This window comes from Accipiter gentilis, chromosome 16 (genome assembly GCF_929443795.1).
Source record: "Accipiter gentilis chromosome 16, bAccGen1.1, whole genome shotgun sequence".
Classification (NCBI taxonomy): Eukaryota; Metazoa; Chordata; class Aves; order Accipitriformes; family Accipitridae; genus Astur; species Astur gentilis.
Genome location: NC_064895.1, coordinates 10,205,662 through 10,231,178, shown reverse-complemented (window position 1 = coordinate 10,231,178; position 25,517 = coordinate 10,205,662). Strand labels below are relative to the sequence as shown.

The 25,517-nt window shown below is 41.1% G+C and overlaps 1 protein-coding gene across 2 annotated transcripts in view; it reads left to right on the top strand.

Moving 5' to 3' along the window:
- The first annotated feature begins 13,236 nt into the window (after positions 1 to 13,236).
- The window catches only part of PXDN (peroxidasin), an 89,461-nt gene continuing 77,180 nt past the window's right edge, over positions 13,237 to 25,517 (top strand). Inside the window, exon 1 of one of the 2 annotated variants that reach the window (XM_049818963.1) lies at positions 13,237 to 13,551. In XM_049818963.1, the coding sequence (XP_049674920.1) occupies positions 13,331 to 13,551 (221 nt within the window). In that variant the 5' untranslated portion in view covers positions 13,237 to 13,330. Of the gene's footprint in view, positions 13,552 to 23,594; positions 23,676 to 25,517 lie in introns of those variants that run through there. The other variant, XM_049818965.1, reaches the window with a different exon arrangement.

Below are 25,517 nucleotides of genomic sequence, written 5' to 3'. Positions count from 1 at the left end.
CTTTGCAGAAAAAGCCCTGAACTGCTTACAAAGCAGTTGAGAGATAACCTTCCTAAAGAGAAGTTTCCCTCTGAATCTCAACAGATAGTGCTGGCTAGGAATCATAGATACTACAGATCTCTTCTTAAGCCAGGCTTTTATTTTATTTTATTTTACCTATTTATTAGTAAAATTCTGGATTCTTCTTGCCCAGATGTTTCCACTCATAGTGTCCTTTAGTAGCTCTCCTGAGAAAGTCAACAATACATTTTTGCACCACATACATATATATAATTGATAAAATTATTTCTGATATTAGTTGCGAGTGCCAGAACTTTTACTGTTAATGCATGTCTTAGTATTCTTATAATATGAAAATATATTTGTATACATTCCAGAGCTACAGGACAAAAGGATTAAATATGGCAGTGTTCAATCCTGATAAGCAGGCAAATCACTGTACATCAAATATAAAGAATATATTTAGCTGTAAATATAAGCCTATAATTTTGTCACCTCATCTCCAGCAAAATGGATTACTGTGACCAGAAAACAGGTACATCCAACTAGATTGGATTCAATACACCAGAGGGCCAGCATGATGCATCATGGAAAAGCATCATGTTTTCTATGTTAGTAGGCAGCTGATCAGCGGTAGCTGAAGTAGTTAATGCCCACTCCCTGCTTCCGTTTCCTGCCAACATTAGTATTTCTTCTGAGAAATCCTTTTGCCAAAGGATATGAGCCAACTCCTCTGGTCTCATAAGACTATTTTTCCATCGTTGTGATCAACAGGCCTTTCTCTGTGCCTGTGGACTTAATCCTTCTTGAATTTTCTTTGACTTAATCCTTCTTGAGCCTACTGTGCCCAGTATCCAAAGCAATGATTTCATAAATAACACTGTATCTCTCTGTTGCTATTGCCCCTAAATACTTCACATGTTGTTAACATCCTCATATTACATTTTCCTTTTTCTTGCCAGTTCCCTGATGGCTCTTAGATCTGTGATCAACTGTTACGTTTTGATCAAGTTTTGGAATACAGCAAAAAAAATTTCTATTATCTCTAATCTCCAATCTTGCCTTTCTGTTTAGTCCATTATGTTATCAAGTTCTTTATGTACACTATATCAATTCTGTGCTGATCAGTCTTCCCATCTTTGGTAATTCTGGGTTTTTATTTAAGGTCAGTAATGGAATTATTTGAATCAGTAGTACCAAAGAGAAAAACGATGGCAGAAACTATTCACAAATAACTTTGAGCTCTGTCTTGTCACTGCTATATATAGAGAAGTTTTACTTCCATCATAAAGGGAGGAATGATGTAGAATGGAGCATGTGAAATTTCATTTAACACTTTTTGTGGAGAAAACCAGATCTAAGTCTAGAGCAAGAGTTTTCATTGCAGACACTTTTTTCAGTGGAGGCATTTATCTCTAAGCAGAACATTTAACCTTGCCGACAGTAGACTTGATTTTCTTAACTATCTCTCATGGACTGTTAGGAATACTTTGTGGATTCTCTGGGGTTCACTGTCTCTACATTGAAAATCACTCCTCTTGCAAATGCTTCCAAAGAGTACCATCAGCCAGACTGTCTGTGGAAAGGATCAAAACAGAAGAATGAAAAGCTGCAGAACAAGTACACAGGGTCAGTAAAAAGCAGAAGAAACAGGACAGAGTCAGGCCATCAAAAATGCAGGCATATAAAATGGAGAAAGTAACAAAAAAAGATAGGAACACTTGTGCTGTGATATCACAAGTATTCCAAGAAGAAAAAGGATGCACAATAGGGTGGAGCTGGAGGATACTGGCACGCCCAGTGGAAGTTGCTCAGAAACTGTTTTGTTTTTCTGAGATTCACTTATTAGCACTTGCACTTATTCCTTGTTTTTGCATTATGCTCTGGGCTCTGCCCTGCCTGAAATTCAGTTCTGCTCCTTTTGCTACATGTTTTAGGCTGTCAGTGAAAGAAGCTTTAATCTTGAATAAGCTTCAGATGTGTCCTGCTTGTATGATCTGAAAATATGAAATTCTTCACACTGAAAAGTCAAGCAATGCTTCACTGAAAAAACCAGAATTCTGTCTCCTACTGCACACCAAACATTAGGGCCGCACACGCTTCCATTGACCACATGCCTGAGGAGCAACCAATGGTACTGTTGGGATTACTGATCAAGTTTCTTTCTGCAGCCCTGAAACACTGTGTGTATTGCATGACCTATATTTATGGGCACCCGTCATTTTGCTCAAGCCCCCAATTTTCATCTGACACTTAAAGAAGGAGTGAGTATCCCCCCTGAAGAACAGAGCCTCGGGCCGGGTTGTCTTCTTTGTCAGATCTTGTAGTCCCACGTGAGGATGTCCCTTGCTTCTGACTCCTCTGGTGATGCTTCTCCTGCTGGGCCTCACCAGGAGCTCTGGGGCTGTAGGCACTGAGGGGTCCCAGGGGTCTGCAGCAGCTTCAGGGACACCAGCAGCTGCAGCAGAGAGGTCACTGGGGTGACCGCAGCACTAACCGCGTCAAATTGCGCTTTAGAGAACACTCTTAGTTTAGGTCCTTTCTGTGGTTATTTGTCATGAAAATGTGGCAGCAATTTATGCACAGTGATTACTTATGACGAGAACAGTACAAGTAGCTGCATGTTTTTTCCATTTTTGTGGTGCTTGTGAGCTGGCCATGGTTGTTTTTAAATGGTCTTGTTACTTGAATTAATACAAGTAAATGTGCTATATTCAAGAGGATCTGTGCAGTGTGCTGTTAGTAAATAATATGGTTTATAAAGAAGGAGCTATTCAGTGACCCTCCTAACATATGGAATTGCTTCTACTCCATTCTTCACTGACCATGGCTTTTATAAAGAGAGAACAGAAGTGCGCAAGTCATTACTGGATTTACACATTAAGGAGATGTAACAAAATGAAAACAGGTTTTGAGATTTTTTTTACACATTTAAATCTTTCTCTGTATGGATTATGTTGTTCTTGCCTGAGCCATCATTCCTAAAGAGATTTACTCTCTCCATGCATGAAACTTCAGATTTAATTTTTTTCTTGTAATATTAACACAAAACACCAGCATGTGCATACGTGCACATAATCTTAAACTGTGAAGTGTGCTGCCTCACAAAATCCCTGGCCATGCCCGAGAGCCCTCAGGCTCTGCCCAGATGGATCCCGAGATGTGTGAGCCACATTCATATTTAATCAGATCAATGTTAACACCTCCACCTTAAACAGACATGTTTAAGCCTAGGTAGAAGTAAGGTCTCCACTCTGATGAGTAATATCTAACCCTTATTGCTATAATAGACATTTCAGCACTTCTGACTACACATGACACAATATCTATTCACCTCTATGTACCCAGACACATTTTTAGAGTTAATCTCCTCTGATTAAAAATGCTGATACCCCCAAACCCCATGTTTCTTAAGAAAAGATGGATCAGGAGAGCCTTTCTGTGGTATGCCCCTTGGACCAAGAAAGAACTTCATCTTTTAGCTTGCATTTCACTAACACTTTCAGTAAACTGCAAGAAGAAAAGTTCACAGTAAAATTGCTGCTCCACCCAAGAAACTAGCATGTCAACAGTAATAGCAGCAAATTTAACTAACTGAAAGCCTGTTCAGGAAAACTTATTTCTGTCGGATGTCAATTTCTATTCTCACCTCTTTAGTTATATGCTACTTTCTTACCAAAAAAAAAAGAAAAAAAAAGTAGTTTTTAATTTTTTGAAGGTCGCTTCCAGTCATTCCACTCTTCCTCTTTTGCACCATCTATAGTTATCAGAATACGTAAGGACAATTTCTGAAAATAACTTAAGCTGAATTTCCATCCCAGGAGACAGGTCTGGAATACACTGGAAAAATAATTCATTCCAGGAGAAAGAAAGGCGTGATCTTTTTAAGCAATTGCATTTACTGTAGGACAGCTGATGCAAAATATTCAAAATCAAGAGAAAAATTGTGGTATGTCTAAAAACAGATATTGCAGGATCAGCTAAACTGCTAAGTTTTTGTAGTCATATGACTGTGTATGATTATAAGCCATATTGAACTGACTGTGGATAAAAAGAGAATCTTTATAAGGGTAGGTGGGTAAATAAGCAAGAAGTGATAGAAATATTCATGGCAAAGGTTGCACCTCTAATCGGACATGCTAATTCAGGTGAGGCTGCTAGCATTGCATGTGATGTGATCTTATCTATAGATATGGATCATGCATCATGGTGCATCTTTGTCTACACATGATCAGAAGCTGTCTGAACAGAGGTGCTCAGCACCCTGGAAAATTATTGTTCTTACATGCTTCAGTTTGAAAAATCCTGATGAACCTTTGATTTTTTAAATGGCAGTTTGAATTCACCCACTATTTCGTAAGGAATCTGATACACAGTTAAATGCTGATTACAAACATATCCATAGATAAAAGATAAAATATATATTGTACCTATTATTATTGATACTCATCTATTAAATGATCAGTTTTAAACGTTCCAAGTGGAAACGTTCCAAGCTCCCTCAAAATCTCACTGAAGTCAAGAGACACTATGACTTTAATGAGCCGGACTTCAAAAATGTGACTGTGATAAGGTCCGGAGCTGGCTTTGAAGAGGATCTACCCAGTCGTTCTCCTCACAGTAAGCTCCCCAAATAAGACCAAAAAGATTTGAAACCCACAAAAAGACAGGTTTTGAACAAAAGTAGCAGTTTTCTTTTTTAAACAGGGAAGGCTCAGAGCAGCTAGAAGAGAAATAAAACAGATTGTACAGATGTGCCCATGTGCTCCTTGCAAGCATGTCCTTACTTCCAAACTAAGCAATGACTTTCTGCATCACTGACTCAGCCCCTTGATCCCAGGAGGCTCGTTGAACCCTCTCGGAGATGTGACTCCCAGTTCTCTGCTACGACTCTCTTAACCACTCACTGCTCCAGGCCCCAGTGTTCACATGAAGGAGCAACCCTTCTGCTTCTCTGCCACTGGGTTTCACCTTCCTCAGTATTTTTTTAATAGCACAAATTTATAACAATCAAATAAAATGAACACCATGACTCAAAAACAGAAAATGGAATTAGGAATCACTCAAGCACCTTCTAGTGTTCTGGTTTTTAAATCTAAGACCAAAAAACTTTGTGCCTTTGAGAGAAAGGGCAAGGAAAACATTAAGAAGAAGGATGAAAAAGAAAGTCTGAAATGAAGAATTAATGACTGTGTCCTTTTAATTCTGGTGCCTCTGCAAAAGTTACAAACTAAAATATGAAAAGTATGTTGTTCATGATGATCTTACAAATGATACTGAGACTTATTTGTTTAATTTTAAGGGCTAGTATTTTGTACTAAAATGCCAGTCAACTGTTGGTTTGCTAACAGATTCCTGTTAAAGAGGGCAAGGTCTTTTCTTGTCTGTTTCTCCACAAAATTCTGGATTAGACTATAGCTAACTGAATTTAATGCAATTATATTTCAACATAATTGAAAAGATACTATGCAACTCATAATATGCCATTTTGCTACTGGTTCAATATATATTTGTCAGGTAACAGACATTTAGTGCATATTTACAATAAAAATACTTTAGTTTTTTCAGTGGAGAGAGAAGACATGAGTTAAAGTTTCAGATTGAAATATATCTTTACTACAAAACATTTCAAATGAATGGAACATTTTAATTGCACTGGATTTTTTAAAAATTTGCTTTTTTGATAAAACAAAAAGTAAGTTTAAAAAAAGACCTTCCTCCCTCACCCTTATTACTTCCTGACAGCTTTTTTTAGCTGCTGTTGTTCTGCTAGAAAAAAGAGACAGTGAGGAGAATAGAATGAGAGCTGACAATGAAAGAAAAACAAAGAAAACCAGAAAAATCAACAGAAAAAAACGTAAAATTTGCTAATTTGCCAAAATTCTTCTAACTAAAGTTTCAAATGATATGATAAGTATAAATAATAGAACCTTAACTCATGTAACCCAGCCATATTTTAAAGATAGTCAGAACTGGATGGGAATCATTTTGCTTTCCACAGGTTTTGCAAAAAGAAACAAAGAAGACCAACCCAGCCAAATGTCCATTTTGTGGATGAGTGTAGGACAGAATGATTAGTGGAGGATGTACAGCAAGGATTGTTGAGAATATAATTACTGTCTGTGCAATTGAAGAGAATTGTACATTACATTGATTTGCATGCAAAAGGTACCGGTATTGCTACAGGTTTTAGTAGTGGGGGTTTTTTAATCCATTTGTTTCTTAAACAGGCTCTGTTTTGCTTACTCTTATCTAAGCCTTGCATCTGGAAAGGCTGTTGTGCTCTCTGACAGGTCATTCTAAAATTCAAGGGCCAATAGGAAGAGAGCATAGGTGGCAGACATGAAATTTTGGTCATGATACAATAACCTGAGTTACATAGCAAGACCCCTGATTTCACTGCTACTGTAACTCGGGGTTGGCCACTTGGAGCAAAGAACGCATTTCTGGTTTGTTCTCTTTTTAGTACTTACTTGTCTGTGTTCCCCTTCACAGGAATGTCTTACTGTCTAAAATGACTTAATCCTAACCAGAGATCCTGTAACAAACAACAACAGAACATCAAAGGTGACTAAATAAGGAAGATCAAACAGGAATTAGGCAATCCAGGGAGCAATTAGAGGACATCAAAACTACCCTGAGGGAGGGAACAGGACTGAGCTAGCCCACCCTAGTTGAACAGTCCTATTGACTTTGATCAGCCAGGAAAACATGGATGAGTTGAGGGAAGTCTGTTGATCGCCCAAATCCCAGACAACCTTTCTGAGCACACCCTCCTGCCTCTTAGTGTACTTTGGTATTTGACCTGAAAGTTTGAGGAACTGTATCTTTCTGGTTCATTATTTTTTAAAAAGGAAAATCTATGTGGAGAAAAAAATAATTTTTCTTCTGAATAAAGCATCACATTACTTCTGTTTTTTCAAAGACCTTTGTTTAACTATGATGCTAATCAAACTATGGTAAGTTGATTTTGCTCCAGAAGAACTGTTGCATTTCACTGGAGGCTAAGGCCATGATGACTCCCAGATTGTGTCATACTGGTAAAGTTGCTAATGACTCACCTTTTAGGCTTGTAGGGCATCTTGCCCAAACTGGTCATCTAGGCTCAGACTGCTGTTAACAGCAAGATAGGCATTTCCAAAGGGCAAATCAGCTGATAACAAAGCCACAGAGGTGTTCGCTGGAGGGGACGTCTGAAGACTTCTTGGCCAACCTCTTGCTCAGACAAGGACTATTGCCAGCACTATCCCGTACCAGCCAAGGCTTTCCCTTATCGAATTTTGAGAATCTCTTGGAAAGAGGATTTCCAGCATTTCTGTGTAACCCGTGCTAGTGTCACACTACCATCCTGGTAAAAAATATTTTATGCAATATCCAACCTAAACTTTTCAATTCACAATTTACAACCATTGCACTTTGTTATATATATCCTCTGCCCCTGCAAAGAATTGTTTCACTTTATCAGTTTTTGCAGTTTCTCTTCCAGGTGTTGTAAGTTGCTGTTGGATCACAAGCTTGCTCCCACTTCACCAGATGAAACAAGCCCAGATCCCTCAGCCTATGCTCATAGCTCATGTACTTAAGGCACTTGGGCATCTTGGCCATCCTCCTTCCAGTCTCTCATCATCCTCTTTGACCTGGAGAGCCCAGAACGGGATGTGTCCTTCCAGGCAGGACCTCACACGCACCAGCTGGGGAGGGAAGCAGCTTCCTTTGATCCGCTGACTATGTTTCTCCCGATGATGCTCATTCTTTTAAAATTAAGAACAGAAAGCATTTACACTGCTCTGGAGAGTTCAACAGGGTTTGTTCAACGCTGCCTCTAGACCCTTCCCAGGGTTTGATATCCCCATGGCCAGGAGCGGCAGGGGCTCCCCAGGGCACCAGGGCCCGTCCCAGACCCCAGCCAGGAGCAGGACAGCCGGGGGGCACCGGGGCAGCCCCAGCCCCGGCTGTTAGACTGGGATGAGCCAAGGCTGGGCCAGGATTTTGACCCGTGGGTTGGGGTTGGGATCAGGCCCACTGGGGGAACGGGGGTCAGACGCAGCCGTGGGATGGCTGGGCAGGGCCGTGGGGATGGGCCTGAGCTGAGGCCAGGCTGGGCATGGCAGTTAGCCTAAAAGTAGGGCTGCTTGCCCTCGCGGGGGGGGCCTAGCTTTCCCCATAGCAGCTCCCTCTTCTCAGGGACCAGCTCTGCTCTTCCTAGGCTGGCCCTGCACCCCAGCGGCCAGGCCCCAGGGCTCAGGGTGCCCAGGATCCCATCAGTACCCATCTGGGAAATGGGCACAGGCCTACTGCATTTGTCCGTCTTCAGAGAAGGCACTGGTTTTTATTTATGTCTGTAAAACATGTGGCTGCACGGCTCTGATACTGGCTGAGGCCTCCAGGCACAGCTGTAGTACAAATAATAGCCTGGAATCTCTTCTGGGTGAGGTATTTCCTTCCTCAGTGTAGGCAAGAGATTAAAGTAATAACACCCAATTTCCCATTATGCTGATATTAAGGAAAATTACTCTGTGGGAAAGCGGGAGCTCATTGGTTTGAGTACATTTTCCTTTGGGAAAGTCTCTTCAGAGACTGTTTTCCTTTATCATTACAGGCCAACTCTTCCACTAGGTACATCAGCTGGCTATTGAGTCAGGGCTTATGTTTTCCTACATTTTAAGTAGCTTGTCAAAGCAGGGCTTAATATTATCTTTCATTTTTATTTAATATTTTTTCTTAGCATATCAGTTAAAAAGCCAGAAGGATAAAAAGCAGGTTATCCTATTGCACTATCTACTTTTCAACCCTAACTTCACTAGACAATGCAGGTTGATAAGTGTTTTACCTCCATTGTGTTACCTGTGATAGTTGTGTGGGATTAAAAAAAAAAAAGAAAAAAAGAAATTAGATCTAAGAGATCCATACTGCACTGTTCGTAAAAATAACAAAGCTTTTGGGCATTTTCCTAAATATCAGATAATGGGTTAGCAAGGTCCATTTCCTATAGCTACACCTAACAAACTCTCTCTTTGAAAGGGAGGACACATTAAAACACATTGTGTGAAAGAACAGAAATATCTGGCAAATCTAAGATATACTGGTTGATTTAAGATATGGTAAGCATCTTTCCTTGGACACATACACTAGCACCGGGTAGCCTGGTTGAAGTGAAGATTCAAAGACAATTTGGAAGACAGCCTTTTCTTTTTTTGCCAGTTTATACAGAACCTGTCCCAGGAACTTCTTATTATAAAGAAGCTAACAATGCACGTTCAGGTGATCTGCAAGACACGAGGCAAATAAAGATACCCTAGTACATTCCAGTGCTAGGCACACTCTTGTTTGAACTTGGAAGGAATCTTTTTCATAATGTAACCAGTGAAGGAGTAATTTTCCTCAGAAATTCATATTATATTCAGGAAAGGAGAATGGCAGCTTTTAAAGATATCAGCAACATCACTTTCCCAACTGAGAGGAAGAAGGATATGTGAGTTTGGCTTCTCTGGAGACAACATCCTCAATCTTCTTTGCTGGGCTAGCAGAAATCATAAACTCTTGAATGCCCATGGTCAGAGGAAAAGTTATATTGCCTCTGACTGATCTGCCTATGAAGAAGCATGAGGTATTTCAAGAAGTATGTATCGGAGTATAGAATAAGATTTCCTGCATAGTTGGGAAAAGCTTATGAACAAGCATTTATGAGTTTAAATAATTTGTTTAGCTGGTACTTTGAGTTTAGCACACTTGCTGATGTGCCATCCAGCTACCCCATGACATTCACTTTGCATGTATAATAGAAATAAAAGGCAAGATTATATGCTTTCAAAACGACTCTGAGTTTTGCTTCTGCCTTCAAACAATTAAAGATCAGATGTGTTTAAGCTTGAGTTCTGTGCTATTATATTATAATAAAACCACTTTAAATATAAGTTTCTATAGTGCTTTTTCATCAGTTATTTTGACAATCTGTTCCTCTTAACTGTTACTGTTATTGTTGACCAAAATGGTCCTAAATAATAAACTAGGTCATGATTCTGTGCCTGCCAAAGTCAATGCAAAGCATTTCCATTGTCAGGTATCTGAAGACATATTGAAATGTCTTGAATGCCTCATTTTATATCCAGAGGTAGAATGCTAACACGGAGATATGAACTAAACTGAAGAGGATTTGAGCTTATAGTTCTTATAACTGAATTTTTAGCAAACCGAAAGATAAAAGTATTAACTATTTGATCTTTTAGAAAGTTTTTTTTTTTTATTACTTCAGCAAAGCAAAAGCTATAAAATTAAATTACTGGTATGGAATAAAACCAGCAAGTGGCAGTATTTGACAAAAATCTGAGAGGTAAGTAGAAAACTTTTAAAAGCAAAGGGAGATTTACATTATATCTAACTATAAGGTAAGCACTTCTAGCATTCAGAAAGAAAAGTATCTCCTTTCCAGCATAAATATCTTATTTTTTTGTTAGGTCAATTCCTCAACTAGAGAAATTGGAAACAGAAGACAAATTTCCCATGGATATTTATAGGCAGGGTCAATAAAAATGACCCTGCACATTTTCTAAAAATTATTCTATGAAAACTGGCTAAGAACAGAAAGATATATCAAAACCATTTGGAGGTCTTATTTATGAGAAACCTTCCCTGCCAGCAATTTAGAATAGCATGCAATGAATATTAAAATCATAGAATTGTTCAGGTTGGAAAAGACCTTTAAGATCATTGAGTCCGACCATAAACCTAACACCTCATACTCTACCGGATTCCACAGGGCATGAAAAAAGTCTAACTTAAATGACTTATGAGGCACTAATAATATATTAACCAAGAGCCTGGAGGTTACATGTAACTTAAAGTAAATGGCAAGAATGCTATATAGCATGTTAAGTTTAAATTGCCTAATTAGAGTGAAAATATCTATTTTATTCTCACTCTCAGGATTACATATGTATAGCATAATTACTTTACTTCTAACGCATAGTACAATAGTCCAGCAAGTCCCCAAGTGCTAAAAACTTTTCAGAACAATTTTAATTCCCTATAGAAAACATAATCAATTTTGACTATGTGCTTTATTTTTTAAAAGAATCATCATAAAGCACCAAAATGCCAGAAAGTAAACTGTCGTCATATTTTCCTAAATGCTATGAATATCCCAATTTAGTGTTATCTCTATATTACTGTGTTTAATTATCTAGCCTCAGATGTTCTGCTGCTCTTAGTATGGGCACTGCGGGATGACAGATTTACAACTGCCAAGATGCTCTAATGTGAGTGGCATTTCCGGGACAAAAACTTACTTGTGCCAACACTTGCACTTTGTAGGTCAAAAGTGCCCGAGCTTTTACTGGACCAGGAAACAAATTTAATTTTCAGATTAAGGCATGCATATATCCCAACACTGATTGCAAACGCGGAGGAGGTGATACACATAGCAGCTGCTTGCTGAATTGACATTGAGGTGATGAACATTTTAACCTGCTTCTTCTGTAAACATTCTTCTACTTCAGACTGGTATCCTCCACTGTGAAACAGCTGACATGTATGTATATGAGTTTCTGAGTACTTGGTGTGTTGAAATAGCAGACTAAGCCCAGCTCTGCAACAGGATTTAGAAACGTACCCAATTTAGAAGTGTATCTAAATGGTAAGAAAGAGTCTTACAGGCGTCTCTGACTACCCTAGAAACTCGGTAATTACACTGCTGATGGCACATCAGTAAGCCTCCCCTATCTCCAGACACAGATTGAGCCCACAGGCTCCCAGTTAGCCAGCCTCCAGCTCACAGGGAGGTTGAAGGGCGTTTTCAAGGATTCAGGTCTCCTTGGAACAAGAAAAACACTTCTATGCTTCCATTAGCTAACTTCTTTTTAAGATATAAGCAGTCATGTCTCGCTTTAGAGAAGAGAGACATAGTGACTCAAGAAAAACATAGTCAAATAGTACTTCTGCAGAAAGTAAGTTACAGATAATGACTCATCTCAGCATATTTTGATTCTGGGCCCATCAGTGATATCCAGCACTCGTTGTAGCACACTTCCAGGCTCTGATGTCCTACATGAGGTGTTTGACTTTGTGTTAAAAAAAAAAAAAAAAAAAAAAAAGTAATTCCCTGACTCATGTGCTAGTAAGATTCAGAGTAAACATTACCTTTAGTTAAGTTTTAGGCAAGAATGGCCTCTACATTGTTCCTTGAAGAAAAAGGCACGCAGGCAACCCTGCAGAAGTGCCAGGGCTGATTTCTGGGGTGGAACTGGAGGTGCTGACACCCATCATTTGTGAGAGAATATGTTGTTACACTCAGTAGGTTAGCTGTGATCACTGTTACTGTCATCGTAGAAATGACATTCCGATGTTTTCACCTGGGATAGTCAACGCATGGAGAAAGCTGGAGAAAAGGTACCTGCCTACTTTGGACCTGACATCACATGACAACATATTTAGGGCAATGTTAGAAATCTCAAAGGCAATCGAGTTTTGTGTTCTCAGAGAAGATTTGTTTGGAGAAAGTGCTGAGACCATGGGAGCTAAGGCCGGAACTATTACTGTAAGCACAGTTACATTCTGGTGGTCCTCTTACGACTTCTTGCCAGTGTACACACCTACCCAAAACCATCAGCTGAACGTAGTTCAGGGCGAATCAGACAGATTTTCCTGGCCCAGCAGTAAAAGTTGCAGCACTACGAGGGGGTAGTCCAAGGGCTGTGCACGCCGGTCTTTCAGAGCAGGGCAGAAACGGGACTTAAAAACTGAAGGTGGAACCTGCCTCTGCCCACAAGGGTTTCTTTTCCCCGTCTCTTTTTCTTCCTCGCCTCTCCTCTTTGCTTTCTGCTCTCCTTTCCCTTCCTTTTTCCTTCCCTTCTGCCCCGCTCCCCTTTCCTTTCCCCTTCCTTCCCTCCTCTCCCGAGGTGCACTCCGTCGCCCACCTCGGGGGGCTACCTTCGCTCCCTCCCTTCCCGGGGATGGAGGCGAGGGCCGGGGAGCAGCGGGGGCCGAGGACCAGCGGTGCGGGGGCCGGGGAGCAGCGGTGCGGGGGCCGGGGAGCAGCGGTCCGGGGCCCGGCGGCCGGGTCCCTCCGCCCGGGGCGCGCTGCGTACGCAGGGCGGCGCGGAGCCCCCGCGGCGGGGCGGCCGCCCAGCCCAGCCCGCCGCCGGCCGGGGCGGGCCCACCGCCGTCCCCTCCTCCAGCCTGCGCGGGGGGACGGGATCGCCCCGCCGCCGACCAGAGCGGCAGCCGCGGCCGGGGAGCGGAGCGGAGCGGGCGCGACGCGGAGCTGCCGGAGCCCCTCTCCTCCTCCTCGTCCTCCACCTCCTCCTCCTCCTCCTCCTGCCCCGCGCCCTGCGGCATGGCCCGGCGCGGAGCGGCGGCCGCCCCCGGCCTCTGCCTCCTGCTCCTGCTGCTGCTCCGCAGCGGGGGGCTCGCCCCCCCCGCCGCCGCGCAGCCCCCGCCGCCGCAGCGCGGGAGCGTGTGGTGCCCCAGCCGCTGCCTCTGCTTCCGCACCACGGTGCGCTGCATGCATCTGATGCTGGAGAGCGTCCCCGCCGTGTCCCCCCAGACCACCATCCTGTGAGTAGCCGGGCGGGGGCTGGCGCGGCGGGGCGAGCGGCGGCCCGGCGGGCAGCGAGGGAGGCGGAGGGAGGGCAGAGGAGGAGGAGGAGAGGAGGAGGAGGGGATACCTGGGGTGGGAGGCACTTTGGGTGGCGGTGGAGCCTCAGCCCTTTGTCTGCGGTCGGGGGAGGGGGGCTGGACCGGCGGCGGTGGCTCTGCCCGGGCGCCCCCCCCCCCGCCGCCGCTGCTGCTGGCGGGGCTCCTCGGCGAGGGGCGGCCCGGGGCTGCCCCCGCTCGGCTCGGCGGGTCTGGGCTCGGCGCCCTCCGGCCCCGCGGCCGGTGCCGGGGGGTGGCGGTGCCCCGGCGCGCTCCTGCCCGGCTTTGGGTGGGGGTGCCGCTGGTCCTGCGGGGGCGGTCGGAGGTGGAGATTCTGGTTAACCTGCGGGCAGCGTGTCTCCAGCTTCATCGTCCCTCGAAGGATTTGGCCGCTTCCTTCGTATCCTGCTTAAAAAGCCCATTGAGCTGGCAGGAGGATCGGCAGCGGTAGACGTATCCGCTCCGTTCCGTTCCGAGGCGCGGTGGGGATGTGTGAGCAAAGCGGGACCCTGAGCCTGGGCTTACCCGAAGACTGAGCCGGTTCAAGTCCCTGCAAGGGACCGAGGACATGCGAACTTACAGTTCTCTGTCCGATTTTTCAATTCGGGCACTAATGCGTCAGTTGAAGCGCCCGGCCGTTCTTCTCTAGGGTGCAGCCACTGTTTCGAGTAGGATTGTGTTGGCAATGAAATTCGGTATTGGCAAGGATTAAAATTTGTTTCGTTCACGTCGATTTTACTGCAGCCCTGTCCTTTCCAGGCATATCTGCCTGTCATAAATGCAAAGATCTAAACGCACATCGCAGGCTGTTCTGTTTCGAGGCTTGCTGTGAGGGACGGATTTCTTCCACTGACCCGCTCCTGCGTTACTTGGGCTCAGAAAGCTCCTGGCGCCAGCCCCGTCCTTCCCGTACACACACGCAGCCGTGGAGGCTGAGCAGAGCTTGGCCCTGGGAATTTTCTGCAGGGCCTCCTGTAATAAATTGACTTGTGACTTTGTCAGATATTTTCAAAAGGGATCCATAAAGCCTTGGTGTGTTTCAGCTTCCAAGTATTATTTAAGGTGAAGAGTACGGTCATTTAACATTAACTGAGTCCCTCTTTGGCAAGAAGCGCAGCCTTTTGGCAGAATGGGATTAGTCCTGCAGTACTTGTAAACCTTTTAGGGAACAATACAGGAAGTGGGTGGTTAATGTTTCTTGCATTTCAAACAAAGTACATTTACAGAACACCTTTTGCTTTGAGATTACAGGGAACTGTGTCAAACTAGTTTCGTGAATCATCTGAAATGTGAAAAAAAAAAAATATCCTTAGAGTATGGAATCAAGTATCAGTGGCTTAGTTTCACGTTAAAGGTAGAAGGGCCTGCAACAGCAGAAAGTATTAGATTAAACCTAGCCAGGGTGTAGCTCCCCTTACGGTGGGTATTTATAATCTTGCGGTGAGTCAGAGGAGAATGTGTGAACAATGCAAGCATTATACCTGTCTAACCCCACTAATATATCATATTGTCTAGTATCCCAAATCTGAATTATCATTCCGGTATAATGCAAACTACAATGCAGCAGAAGTAATGAAAAAGAAGTTAAAAACATTTTTTCAGCTTGACGAAGAACAGTAATTATCAAAATACACCTGCGGATGACCAGCATTCTTTAAAACATAATGGTGGCCCTTACTTGTCATCTGGTAATGGGTATTCTCCTTTTTCACCAACCGACTAGGGGACTGTTATAAATAAAATAAGTAACACTACATCTGCAAATGCACAATTAACTCCTGCCTCAGTTCTGCTGAATGGCTGTGAATGAGGAGGAGATGGGCCAGGAGGTAGTCGGGCAATATGAATCTCTGGGACAAAGAACAATGGTACAATTTATTCAGTAATCAGTAGTTTGAAGATACCAATTATACATAAATAGCTTACCTACTGTGTATGAATTTCCTACCTTTGGCTGTAGGATGTACTTTCAGATTAATTATTACATTTCTGAGGTACTCACTGAATTACCAGGTGGTTTACTACTCATTTTTACCTTACTGCTACGTAGAACTGCAGTTCTACACAGCAGTGTTATATACTTCATAGAGGTAGCCCATCACCCACAGAAGGCTTTCTATACTCAAGAAATAGTTTCTTTTTTAAGCATGAAAATAAGAAGCAGGTATTTCATCTCTGGTTTCACTTCCACAGTTCATCTTCCATGTGGAGCCTGTATATTAAATGAATTTTCTTTAGTAGTGGTGTTGATAGCTAGATAATTAGAAATAATTAATTAATTTCAATTGAACGCCTTCCCCTTTAAGAAAATGCTGCAAAGGGTGTTGCTGATGGGTTAAGCCCATTTTTACTGGCATTGGTAAATTCCACATTCTTGTCTGTTTTCTTTCTTCCTTAGGACACAGATTGATCCTGCAAAGTAATTTTGTAAAAAAAATCACCATAAGTTTTCCCTCGTTTATAAGTATATAGTTATTTTGGTTTTTGCTGAGCACTGGTTCTGAAAACTGTCCCATTTTGGAAGCTGAGTTGACTTTGCTCTACTTCACATATAATTTGTTATATGGATTAAACCAGCATGGGGCCCAGACCAACAGTGCAGCCAAATGTTTTTCCCCACATATCAAAAATGTCTACTCCTAATCTCAGGCTCTCTTTTGAAAACTGTTCATAACATTACTAGTTGCTGACCTTGCCAGTGCTACTTCTGGCTGTACATTTTCTCACTCCCTCCTGCTTCCCCCACTTTCTGGCACTTCCCCCTTCCCTGCTGCAGGCTGGGATCCACGGCTTCGATTTCTTCTGCCGAGTGGATTCTGCCAGCTTTGAAAGTGCTCGTGGAGCCTTGTGAGTACATGGTTTCACCCAGGATGAGATTATTGCCCAGGCTCTTGGGAGGACTAGGGCCAGCATCCCAGTCAGCAGGTCCTGTGCTGACTTCCCTTAAGAATGGAGACCCACCTTCAAAGTGGTTTGCAAAACCACCTCATGCCTTAAGTGCGGTCCTGGAAGTTTCCTTTCATCTTTGATTAAATATAGAGTGCTTGTGTATTCATGGAAATTGCTGAAACATATTTATATTAGACCATTTAAATGCTTGAGGAATGTAAAATTCTGGATACAGTACTATTGCTGTCCTCTCTTCCCTGAATTGTATCCTGTCTCGCATTTATTTAGGGTATTTCTGTGTTTTACAGCCATTTTTAGTTCATGGTGTTTGTAATTCTGACAGGGGTCCTTTGAGTATTGATGCAGTATGTTACTATTTGTCCTGTTGCCTAAACAGGACCAAAATCCAAACCTGTCTACAGTACTCCTTACACATGCTCAGACCAATACTAAAATTTGTTCAAAGTTTTTCTTGTCAGCTGAAACTAAATTGAAGGCAACGGTCTCAGTGTTGCTTGTTACTGCTTTTGTTTACGTGATTCCAACAGATTCTACAAACTGGATAGGTTACAGTGCATACCTATTTATTTATTTTAATTTCTAGTTTGTAGTGTGAATGTCAAGGATCCATGCAAAGGGAAAGGGGAAAGCATTAGTTGTTTAATTCTATGGTGACTTTCCAGACAGCTGTGTAAGAGGTACTTATATTTTTTTCATAGCTCCATGACAATTTTTGTGGAATCTGATGTACGCTCACGATGCCAGTGAAAACCATTACTGCTGCTTTTCAAGCGCATCTATCTTAATACAATTTAAAAAAAAAATAACTGAATTACACAAATCACACATCTGTTTGGAGTGTACATGAATTACCAAAGAGATAGAGGTAATGGAAACATAATGACATTTTGCATTTCAGTGTTGATTTGTGATAACATTATGCTTCTTAACAGAGGCATTTAGGCAAAAGAAATGGGTGGTATGTATGAATTCTGTCAGTGCATGAGTCTCTGGGCTATCATAGCAGAAGGATGCATGCTATTTGCAGATCCGCTCTTTGCAAATGATGCATCATCAGTCAGCAAACCACGAGTCCATTCTCATCTGAAAAATGCAGGATCCTTGCTTCCGATCAGACCTTTGAAACCCTTTTAGAAAACTTCCAGTAGATTGAGCAATTAAGACAACAAATAAATGCACCTCAGCACTGTGAAGGACAAAGGATTGTATGTAGTCTCAAATCTGGACTTGTGAGTAAGCTCGATCACTTCACTGCTGAGCATCAATTTATGTATGGGAGGTAGTCGAGAGATACGACATTGGTATAAGATTTTAGTTAAGACGCAGAGATTTGTATATACGTCGTGTTCAGAAAAGAAGAACAAACACTGAAGGTTTACTTGAAGTGTTTGAGAATAACTGAATACGAGCACAGATCTTGACAGACTCGTGGCTGTGCAGCAAATTGCATTAGATGCCAATGATGATTTGCTTGAATTGCACAAAGCAGGGGGAAAGCGTAAGATTATTTCAGTAAAAATTATCTTAGGTCTTCCCTCATGGAGATTTTAAGACCACATGCAGGATTAAATTTGAGATTAAAACACCTATATTTAGGTCTCTGTACACAGGAGCCTACAGCCATGTTTGGTGTCTGAGCTTCCCTTCTAGCGAGTAGCAACTTAGCCAACTCGCCTCGAAGGAAGGGGGACACCTAGGACTTGATTAATTTGCTAACTATAGTATTTGAATTCCCTTGAGAAAATAGTTTCTGGCTTCCAGCTGCTTCTCCAAAAAGGACACAGGTCTCCTATTGGGTCTGTGCCATACCTGCTTGCTCCCAACAGATGTCTCAGATAGCCTAGGACATCTAAACTAACAGCAGGCACCACTGTTAGGACAACTGAATTAAGCTGCTACTGTTTGGGCAGTTTATTCATTCTCCAGCCTTCTCTAGCATGAGTGTGTTGACTAGTCTTCTGTTGACAATAAAAGGAGTTTAAACATCTGTATGTAGATGTTGGTATTTCTTTGCCTCAACAGAAGCTTGAAATATTTTTCAGAAGAGAATGTTTTCATAGTATTTTTGACAGAAGGAAACTCCTTGCAAAAATCAGGCTAAGGGGTCATACACAATGCAGAAAGTAACCTACTTTAGAGTATGTTAGTTGTTGCTAAAAGGAGAGTATTTCTCCTCCATTAAGCCCTATTCTCTGAGTACCAACAAATCAAATGGATACTGCAAAAGATACCAAACCTCCCCTGCAAAGTAGCTTTGGAGTGTGTGTAGGATGTTAACCCTGCCAAAGCCATTCCCAGGCAATCTGTCTGTACTGCTGGATGGAGCGAGCTAGGGCCAAGGCATGAATGTGTGAAGGGCACATTTGCAGAGCGTGCAGTATGTGCTTGGTTGTTAGCAGGGGGCACAAGGGCACAACGTTGATAGAGTGTTTGGCATTTACTGGGAGACATTAGGCAAAGCTGCTGAGGGATGCAGATGAGTCTTCGTTTCAAGAACGCATCTGCAAGTCACTAGACCCACTAGTGGGAAAGTATTTGTGTCATCTCAGTGGCAAGTTAACCCTCATCAAATTGTTTGTTAAATAACGGGAAAACGTGTGGAGCAAAATCATACCCATTGTTTCCTGCAAGTATCTTACTGCATATTTAATACACTGTCATCAGAGGAATACAATGTCTCACGTTACAGTTAATAAATACAATTTCTGGTTTTCTTCTTTTTTACTAAGATGTGCTTCTGACCAGTAAATACTTAACATTTGAGTGTTAAAATGCTAAATATGTCTTTGTTTACAGAAAGATCTTCGTAATGAGTAGAACCAAAGATCTATTTGACCTAATATGTGTTCTTTGAGGGTGACTGAAAGGGCAGCTTATAAACAAGTAGACAACATAGAGCAGCATATAATGGTTCATCCTTATAATAATTTGCAGTTTAGGGATTTTCTGAGCTACAGCTTATTTCCATATTATATGTAAATCTTGATGAATTTCTCCTCCACAAATTGTTTAACCTCTTTTTTTCAACTAATTTAGCTGTTACTTACACTGATAACTTTTGGTGAGGAGGAGCACTACACAAACTACATAGTGTAAATTGCTCTCTTTTGTTTGAAGTCTGCAAGTTGGTGTCCCCCATTTCTTCTGTTGGAAAAGACAGTGAATACTTGATCCCTCTCTATCATCTCAAAGCCAGCCATGATTTTATGACCTTTGATCCTAAGCTTCTCCATTCATTTTGTTTTAAAGTTGAGGAGTCTTTTCACTGAAAGGTCGATGTTCTTAACTTCTCATCATCTGAATTGCTCCTTCTCTGCTCTGCTGTGTTTTGAGTTGAGGGAATTATAACTTTCCCAGTATTTACATGGACAGATCTGGTATGTGGGCTAACTGGGGATTTATACACCAGCACTAGGATCATCTCTGTTTTCATTTTCTGTTCCTTTCCTAATAATTCCCAACATCACATTTCCTTCTCTTGAACTGTTGTTTTCATGGAATTATCAAGGGTAGCTTAAGATCTTGTCCAAAAATAGTAATGATCAGTTCCAGGCCCACCATTTCATTTGTAAAGTTTGGTTTTCTCCATATACATTACTTTATATTAATGTCATAGAACCATAGAATGGTTTGGGTTGGAAGGGACCTTAAAGATCATCTAGTTCCAACCCCCCTGCCATGGGCAGGGACACCTTCCACCAGACCAGGTTGCTCCAAGCCCCATCCAACCTGGCCTTGAACACTGCCAGGGATGGGGCAGCCACAGCCTCTCTGCATGACCTGTTCCAGTGCCTCACCGCCCTCACAGGGAAGAACTTCTTCCTTACATCTAATCTAAATCTACCCTCTTTCAGTTTGAAACTGTTACACCCTTGTCTGATCACTACATGCCCTTGTAAAAAGTCCCTCTCTGGCTTTCTTCTAGGCCCCCTTTAGGTAGTAGAAGGCTGCTATAAGGTCTCCCCGGAGCCTTCTCTTCTCCAGGCTGAACAACCCCAACTGTCTCAGCCTGTCTTCACAGGAGAGGTGCTCCAGCCCCCTGGTCATCTTTGTGTCCCTCCTCTGGACTCACTCCAACAGGTCTGTGTCCTTATGTCGGGGGCCCCAGAGCTGAACGCAGTACTGCAGGTGGGGTCTCACGAGAGCAGAGCAGAGAGGGGGAGAATCATCGCTTTTGCATTAGGTCTCCATTTTAAAAGCCATTCTTGGACTGTTGACAGGTCCTTCCACTGTTCTTCCTATTCAGACTTTGTTAAAATAGATAAATATCATAAGCAAAACTTTCTCTGTTGTTCATCCCTCTTCCACTTATGAATAAATTGAGCAACGCAGAACCCATCACAGCTCTCTGTGAAACTCTACTGGTATTGTTCCCCACTATGAAAATTTGCTGTTTACTACAAACATCTCTTTATATGCTCATCTGGGCTGTGTAGGATATTTGCTTTCTAGCTGTTTGTTTCAAAAGATTGTCTCCTAATGCCCAGAGCTTTGGGAATTTGGACTGTGGTCAGCACAAGATTTTTTCGTTTGTTCTACTGAAACATTTTAGAAAGCCATGAAGATTATATAAATCAGTGGTTCGCTTGGTATTGTTGTCGAGGTCCCCAGTTGAAAATCACAGTTTTAAACATTTTTCTGCTAGCTTCTGCTAGAAGGTAGCTTCAGTGCCTCTGCTGTTACTCAATTTTCCCACAAAATTAAAAGTGACAAGTTACATCAATTTTCGTCATTACTTTGGGGAATTTAGGGGCATGAGGGACACTGAAAAAGAAATTTTTGAGTAGCAGAGACAAACATGGGATTTAAGAAATGGATGCTTGGACATGAGTAAAAATACTCTTTCCTAATTCCCAAAGAAGGCTGGTGAAAAATTAAGAGGGAGATGCCTATCCCTTGCATCATCAGGAGGTTCTGTATCTGAGACACAAGGAGAGGGGCGGCTGTCTTGTCTAATGTTGTGGTAAACACATGCCTAAGAGAAAAATATGACTAATAAATATTCCAACCTCCATTTTTCTGAATAGCTCTTACTGAATTCTCTCCCAGGTGAGGTCAGTGTTCATTAAGAGATGAGAGGAGGATGTCACTAACCAGCAGAAAACTTGGTGATTTAGATATTAAATGAATGTTAGGCTGCCCACGTGTGCTTATGGATTGGCTTGTAAGTAAACTAAGTTTAAATTAAAAGGTTGAAAGTCCAGCAGAAAAGAAAAATAGAAACTATAGCCAGTAAAGAAGAGAACAGAGCTCGGGGTAAAGACAGAAGGAAGCTGTGGAAAGGAAACAATATAATAGAAGAAATTGCTATTATGACATGAAAAAATAGCAGACAACTATTCAGAAAATAACAAAAGAGGAGGAGAAGTAGTGCATGATGTGTAAAATTGCATAGTATTTTATTTTTTTAATTGCAAAATGTCCTTTTACAGGAATATTTTACTGCGTATAATGGGAAAAATGAAAATGCTAGATTAATGTTTTCAGGCCCCAATTCTGTTTTGAACAATTGAAAAACAAACTAAATTTTCACCCATCTTGATTTGTCTCTTAGAATGGTATTTTTTCAATTATTTCTTTTTGGATTCATATTTCTGAGACTTTCAAAGCTTACTGTAGTTTGTTTACAGTATTTTTCCCCACCTCATATATTATTCTGTGATTGAATATTTTGTACACTCTAGATCTCATCTCGCAAATGTGAACTTATGCTTAGCTTTGTATAAATGAGTAATCCCCAGGCTTCCGATTCTTCTGGGCTTGGATATTTGTTGAGTCTTTTTCCAACAAGCCAAAGTGTTTACAGCCTTATAGGCTACGACTTCACTTACAGAAAAGGTCCATTTATAAAGGTGACATTTAAAATCTATTATCACACAAGCTAAATATTTATAGTTGCTTGTCTTTCTGGAGAAATTTATGTATAAAAATAAGTTAATATTTTAAATACTTGTGTGTGTGTCTGTGTTTACATACACACACATGCTATACGTAGTGTGTGTGTGTATATAGACATATATACAGTAAAATGGAAACGTCGAGGCCAAATTGTCATTTGTTCCATTTGGATTTGATGAAAAAAACCAAAACCAAAACAAAAATAGCTTTACAGGGTTTATTATTGCAAACACGGGCACAGTTTCAAGACAATCCAAAGAGATGGTGCAATGAGAGCTGGCTGAGCTGGAATGGAGTGACTCAAATATTTCCTTTTCCTTCCTTTGCTTATCAGGCTGCCAAATTTGATTTCTTTTTGGTATGGAATTATTACTGTTCCTAATAAGAGTCAAGAGATTGTTTTAAAAAGAAAATTGAATGAATGTTTGATTCATTGCAAATAACAAAGATTCTCAAACCTCTTGAGAAAGACACATGAGGGAGAGACTGGTGTGGGTTCTCAGTTTCATGCCTTTTTGTTTAATCTGTATTTACACAGATTAAAAAAGATTAGGACATTGAAGAGTTTGTGCAGTGCCTGGCATCGTTTCTTGAACCTTGTGAAAGTTTGCAGAATCAACACTGTGAAGTTTGATATGATGTAGTGTTCTCTCTTGGTTTTTTCTTCTGAGTTTTTTCTACGTTTTACTAAGCAAAACGATGAACATTTGTATTCAACTCCCAAATTAGTTTTAGTGGCTGTGACATTGCTCCCTTTTCTGGTGTGCTGTGGTGTTGTTATTCAGACTTTCAGATCTTTTATTCTCTTTCCAATTGCCACTCCCCGGATCTTTCAGAAACATTTTCTTTCAGCATTCTTTCCCCTTAAATCACTTATTACAACAGTCTGCTGATTGCCTGGCTGGTCTAAAAAAGGAAAAGAATATTACTTAGTACACAGCATTACCTTAACTAATGACTGTTTTTGGTAAGCAGGATGATGACTGCTAAGCGTCGAGTTATTTGCGTTGTGTTAGCCAGATTAATGAATTTAATAGCCTTTTATTAGCCATATGGCTGCCGGTTTCCTTTGTACGAGAAAAAATATAGAATAAGTGAGTCGCTGCTTGCTTTGATTTATCTCCAGGCAGTGTGAGGCATAGCTGGGGCAGCATGAAATTCAGTGCAGAGTTCTCAAAAGAGTTGAATTCAGAGGCTTATTCAGACCTCTGTCCAATGTCCACCGTGCTCTACAGAAGGTAAATATTTTGGTTTTACATAGCTTTGATTGGCCACATTGATATAAAATCACACTCTGATATCTCATGGTGGCTTCTATTTAATGACTGATTATCATGACAATCAGATAAATTTCATGACAATCAGATTAAATCTGTCATCAAGTATTCAAATCTTTAAAGTGTGTCTGAATCAAAGTCTTATAATGGTGGATGAGGCAACTTTTTTTTTTCTTCAATTTTTCAAAAATATTTTGGAAAATATGTGGGGCAGTGTGTGGTCTGGTGCACAAGTAGCTCTAGTGAGCCATTCAAAACTCAAAATAAATTAAAAAAATATGTATGCAGCATGACCTTGTCTGCTAAGGTACTGTAAAAAGCTGGAGCAGCAGTGTGATGGTGTGGCATATGTCTATAAAAACTAAACAGTGATTGATTTGCTGCTGGGAAGCTGCCTATCAAAGCAGGATGCCTTTCAAGGGATATTTTGTCACACTTTGGGATGATAACTAATTTGGGTTCAAGAAAAAAGTTTTGGTTTGATGGCATTTTGATAAACTCTCTGAGAAATTTAAGAGGTGGGAGTACTTTATTTTTTAAAGACATAAACTGAATCATAAAATTCAGATCTTTGGCTTAGGTAACATTCTCCATCTCCAATAAAAAAGGCCCAGGCATTTGGTTTAAAGTGCCAGAGAAAGGACAGGCTTTCATCGGGCAGGAAGAACTGCAGAGCTGCGATGGGGCTCTGCACATTTGATAATGTGAGTAGGTGGTTTCCTCTGGCCGGATTGAAGTCATTAACTTTCTGATTTAATTTTATTGGCCTGGGCAAAGCTTAAGTAAGTGTAATAGCACCTATGTAGGGGGTAGAATCAGCTAAAGTAAATCAATTAGAATGTTCGCTACTTAGACTTTTATGTACAGATAAAGCATGTTTTAGGTGTAGATTGAAGACATAGCTGTCAGGAGTGTAAATAATTGCTACCAGGCAATTATTAAAGGTCTGTAAAGACCTTTCTTAGTACGGGAACACCTATACCTTATTTAAAAGAATTTTTAAAACTCAAGCTATTCTTCTTCCTGAGTGCTCTATGAATAAGCTAAATCACTTGAAATTTCTAAAATTTTGATACAAGCCAAAGCATCTTTCTTGATCCAGTGAATGACAGTTTTGAAAACTTAGACAGAAAATCTTCTAATCTTCCCATTATGACATGAGTATTTTCTGAGATGTTTTATACTGTGTCAACTTCATGGTCCTTCTGGAGTAGATGTTTTCTTTTTGACATCTTCTATTTTCTTTATATATTTTGGATACATCTTTCATGTGAAGAATTGAATAAAAGTAGTGGAAACAGAAGAAATACTGTCTAAAATGTAGAAATAGTCTGTGACAATATTCATTGGAGATTTCCAGCTGAACAGTTTGACAAAGTAATTTAAGTGGCAGAAAACAAGATTTATAATAAAAAAAAAATAATCAAGCAGCATTCAGTGTCAATCTTTATACTGGTCATATCTGTATAAAAGATATCTATCCATCAATGGATGTAAGATATAACTATCTTTTGAAGAAATTTGTGGGTATGCCAAACACATTAGGTAGTACAAGGGAAGTTTTCCATTTTTTATGAACTTGCAATGTGACCAACACTTAGAGAACAGATATAAAAGGTAGGTAAATAACTTCTGTACAGCCCACATACTCAGGTACTCAGGTGTATTATGTAGGTCAGTTTTGTAACTCCATGGCATCTGTTTATAACCCCTTATTCACCAAGGGAAGAGATAAGAACTAGTTGTGGTTTGGCACTCACTATTCAACAATATCAATTTGAATTCAAACTAGCTTTCTTTTCA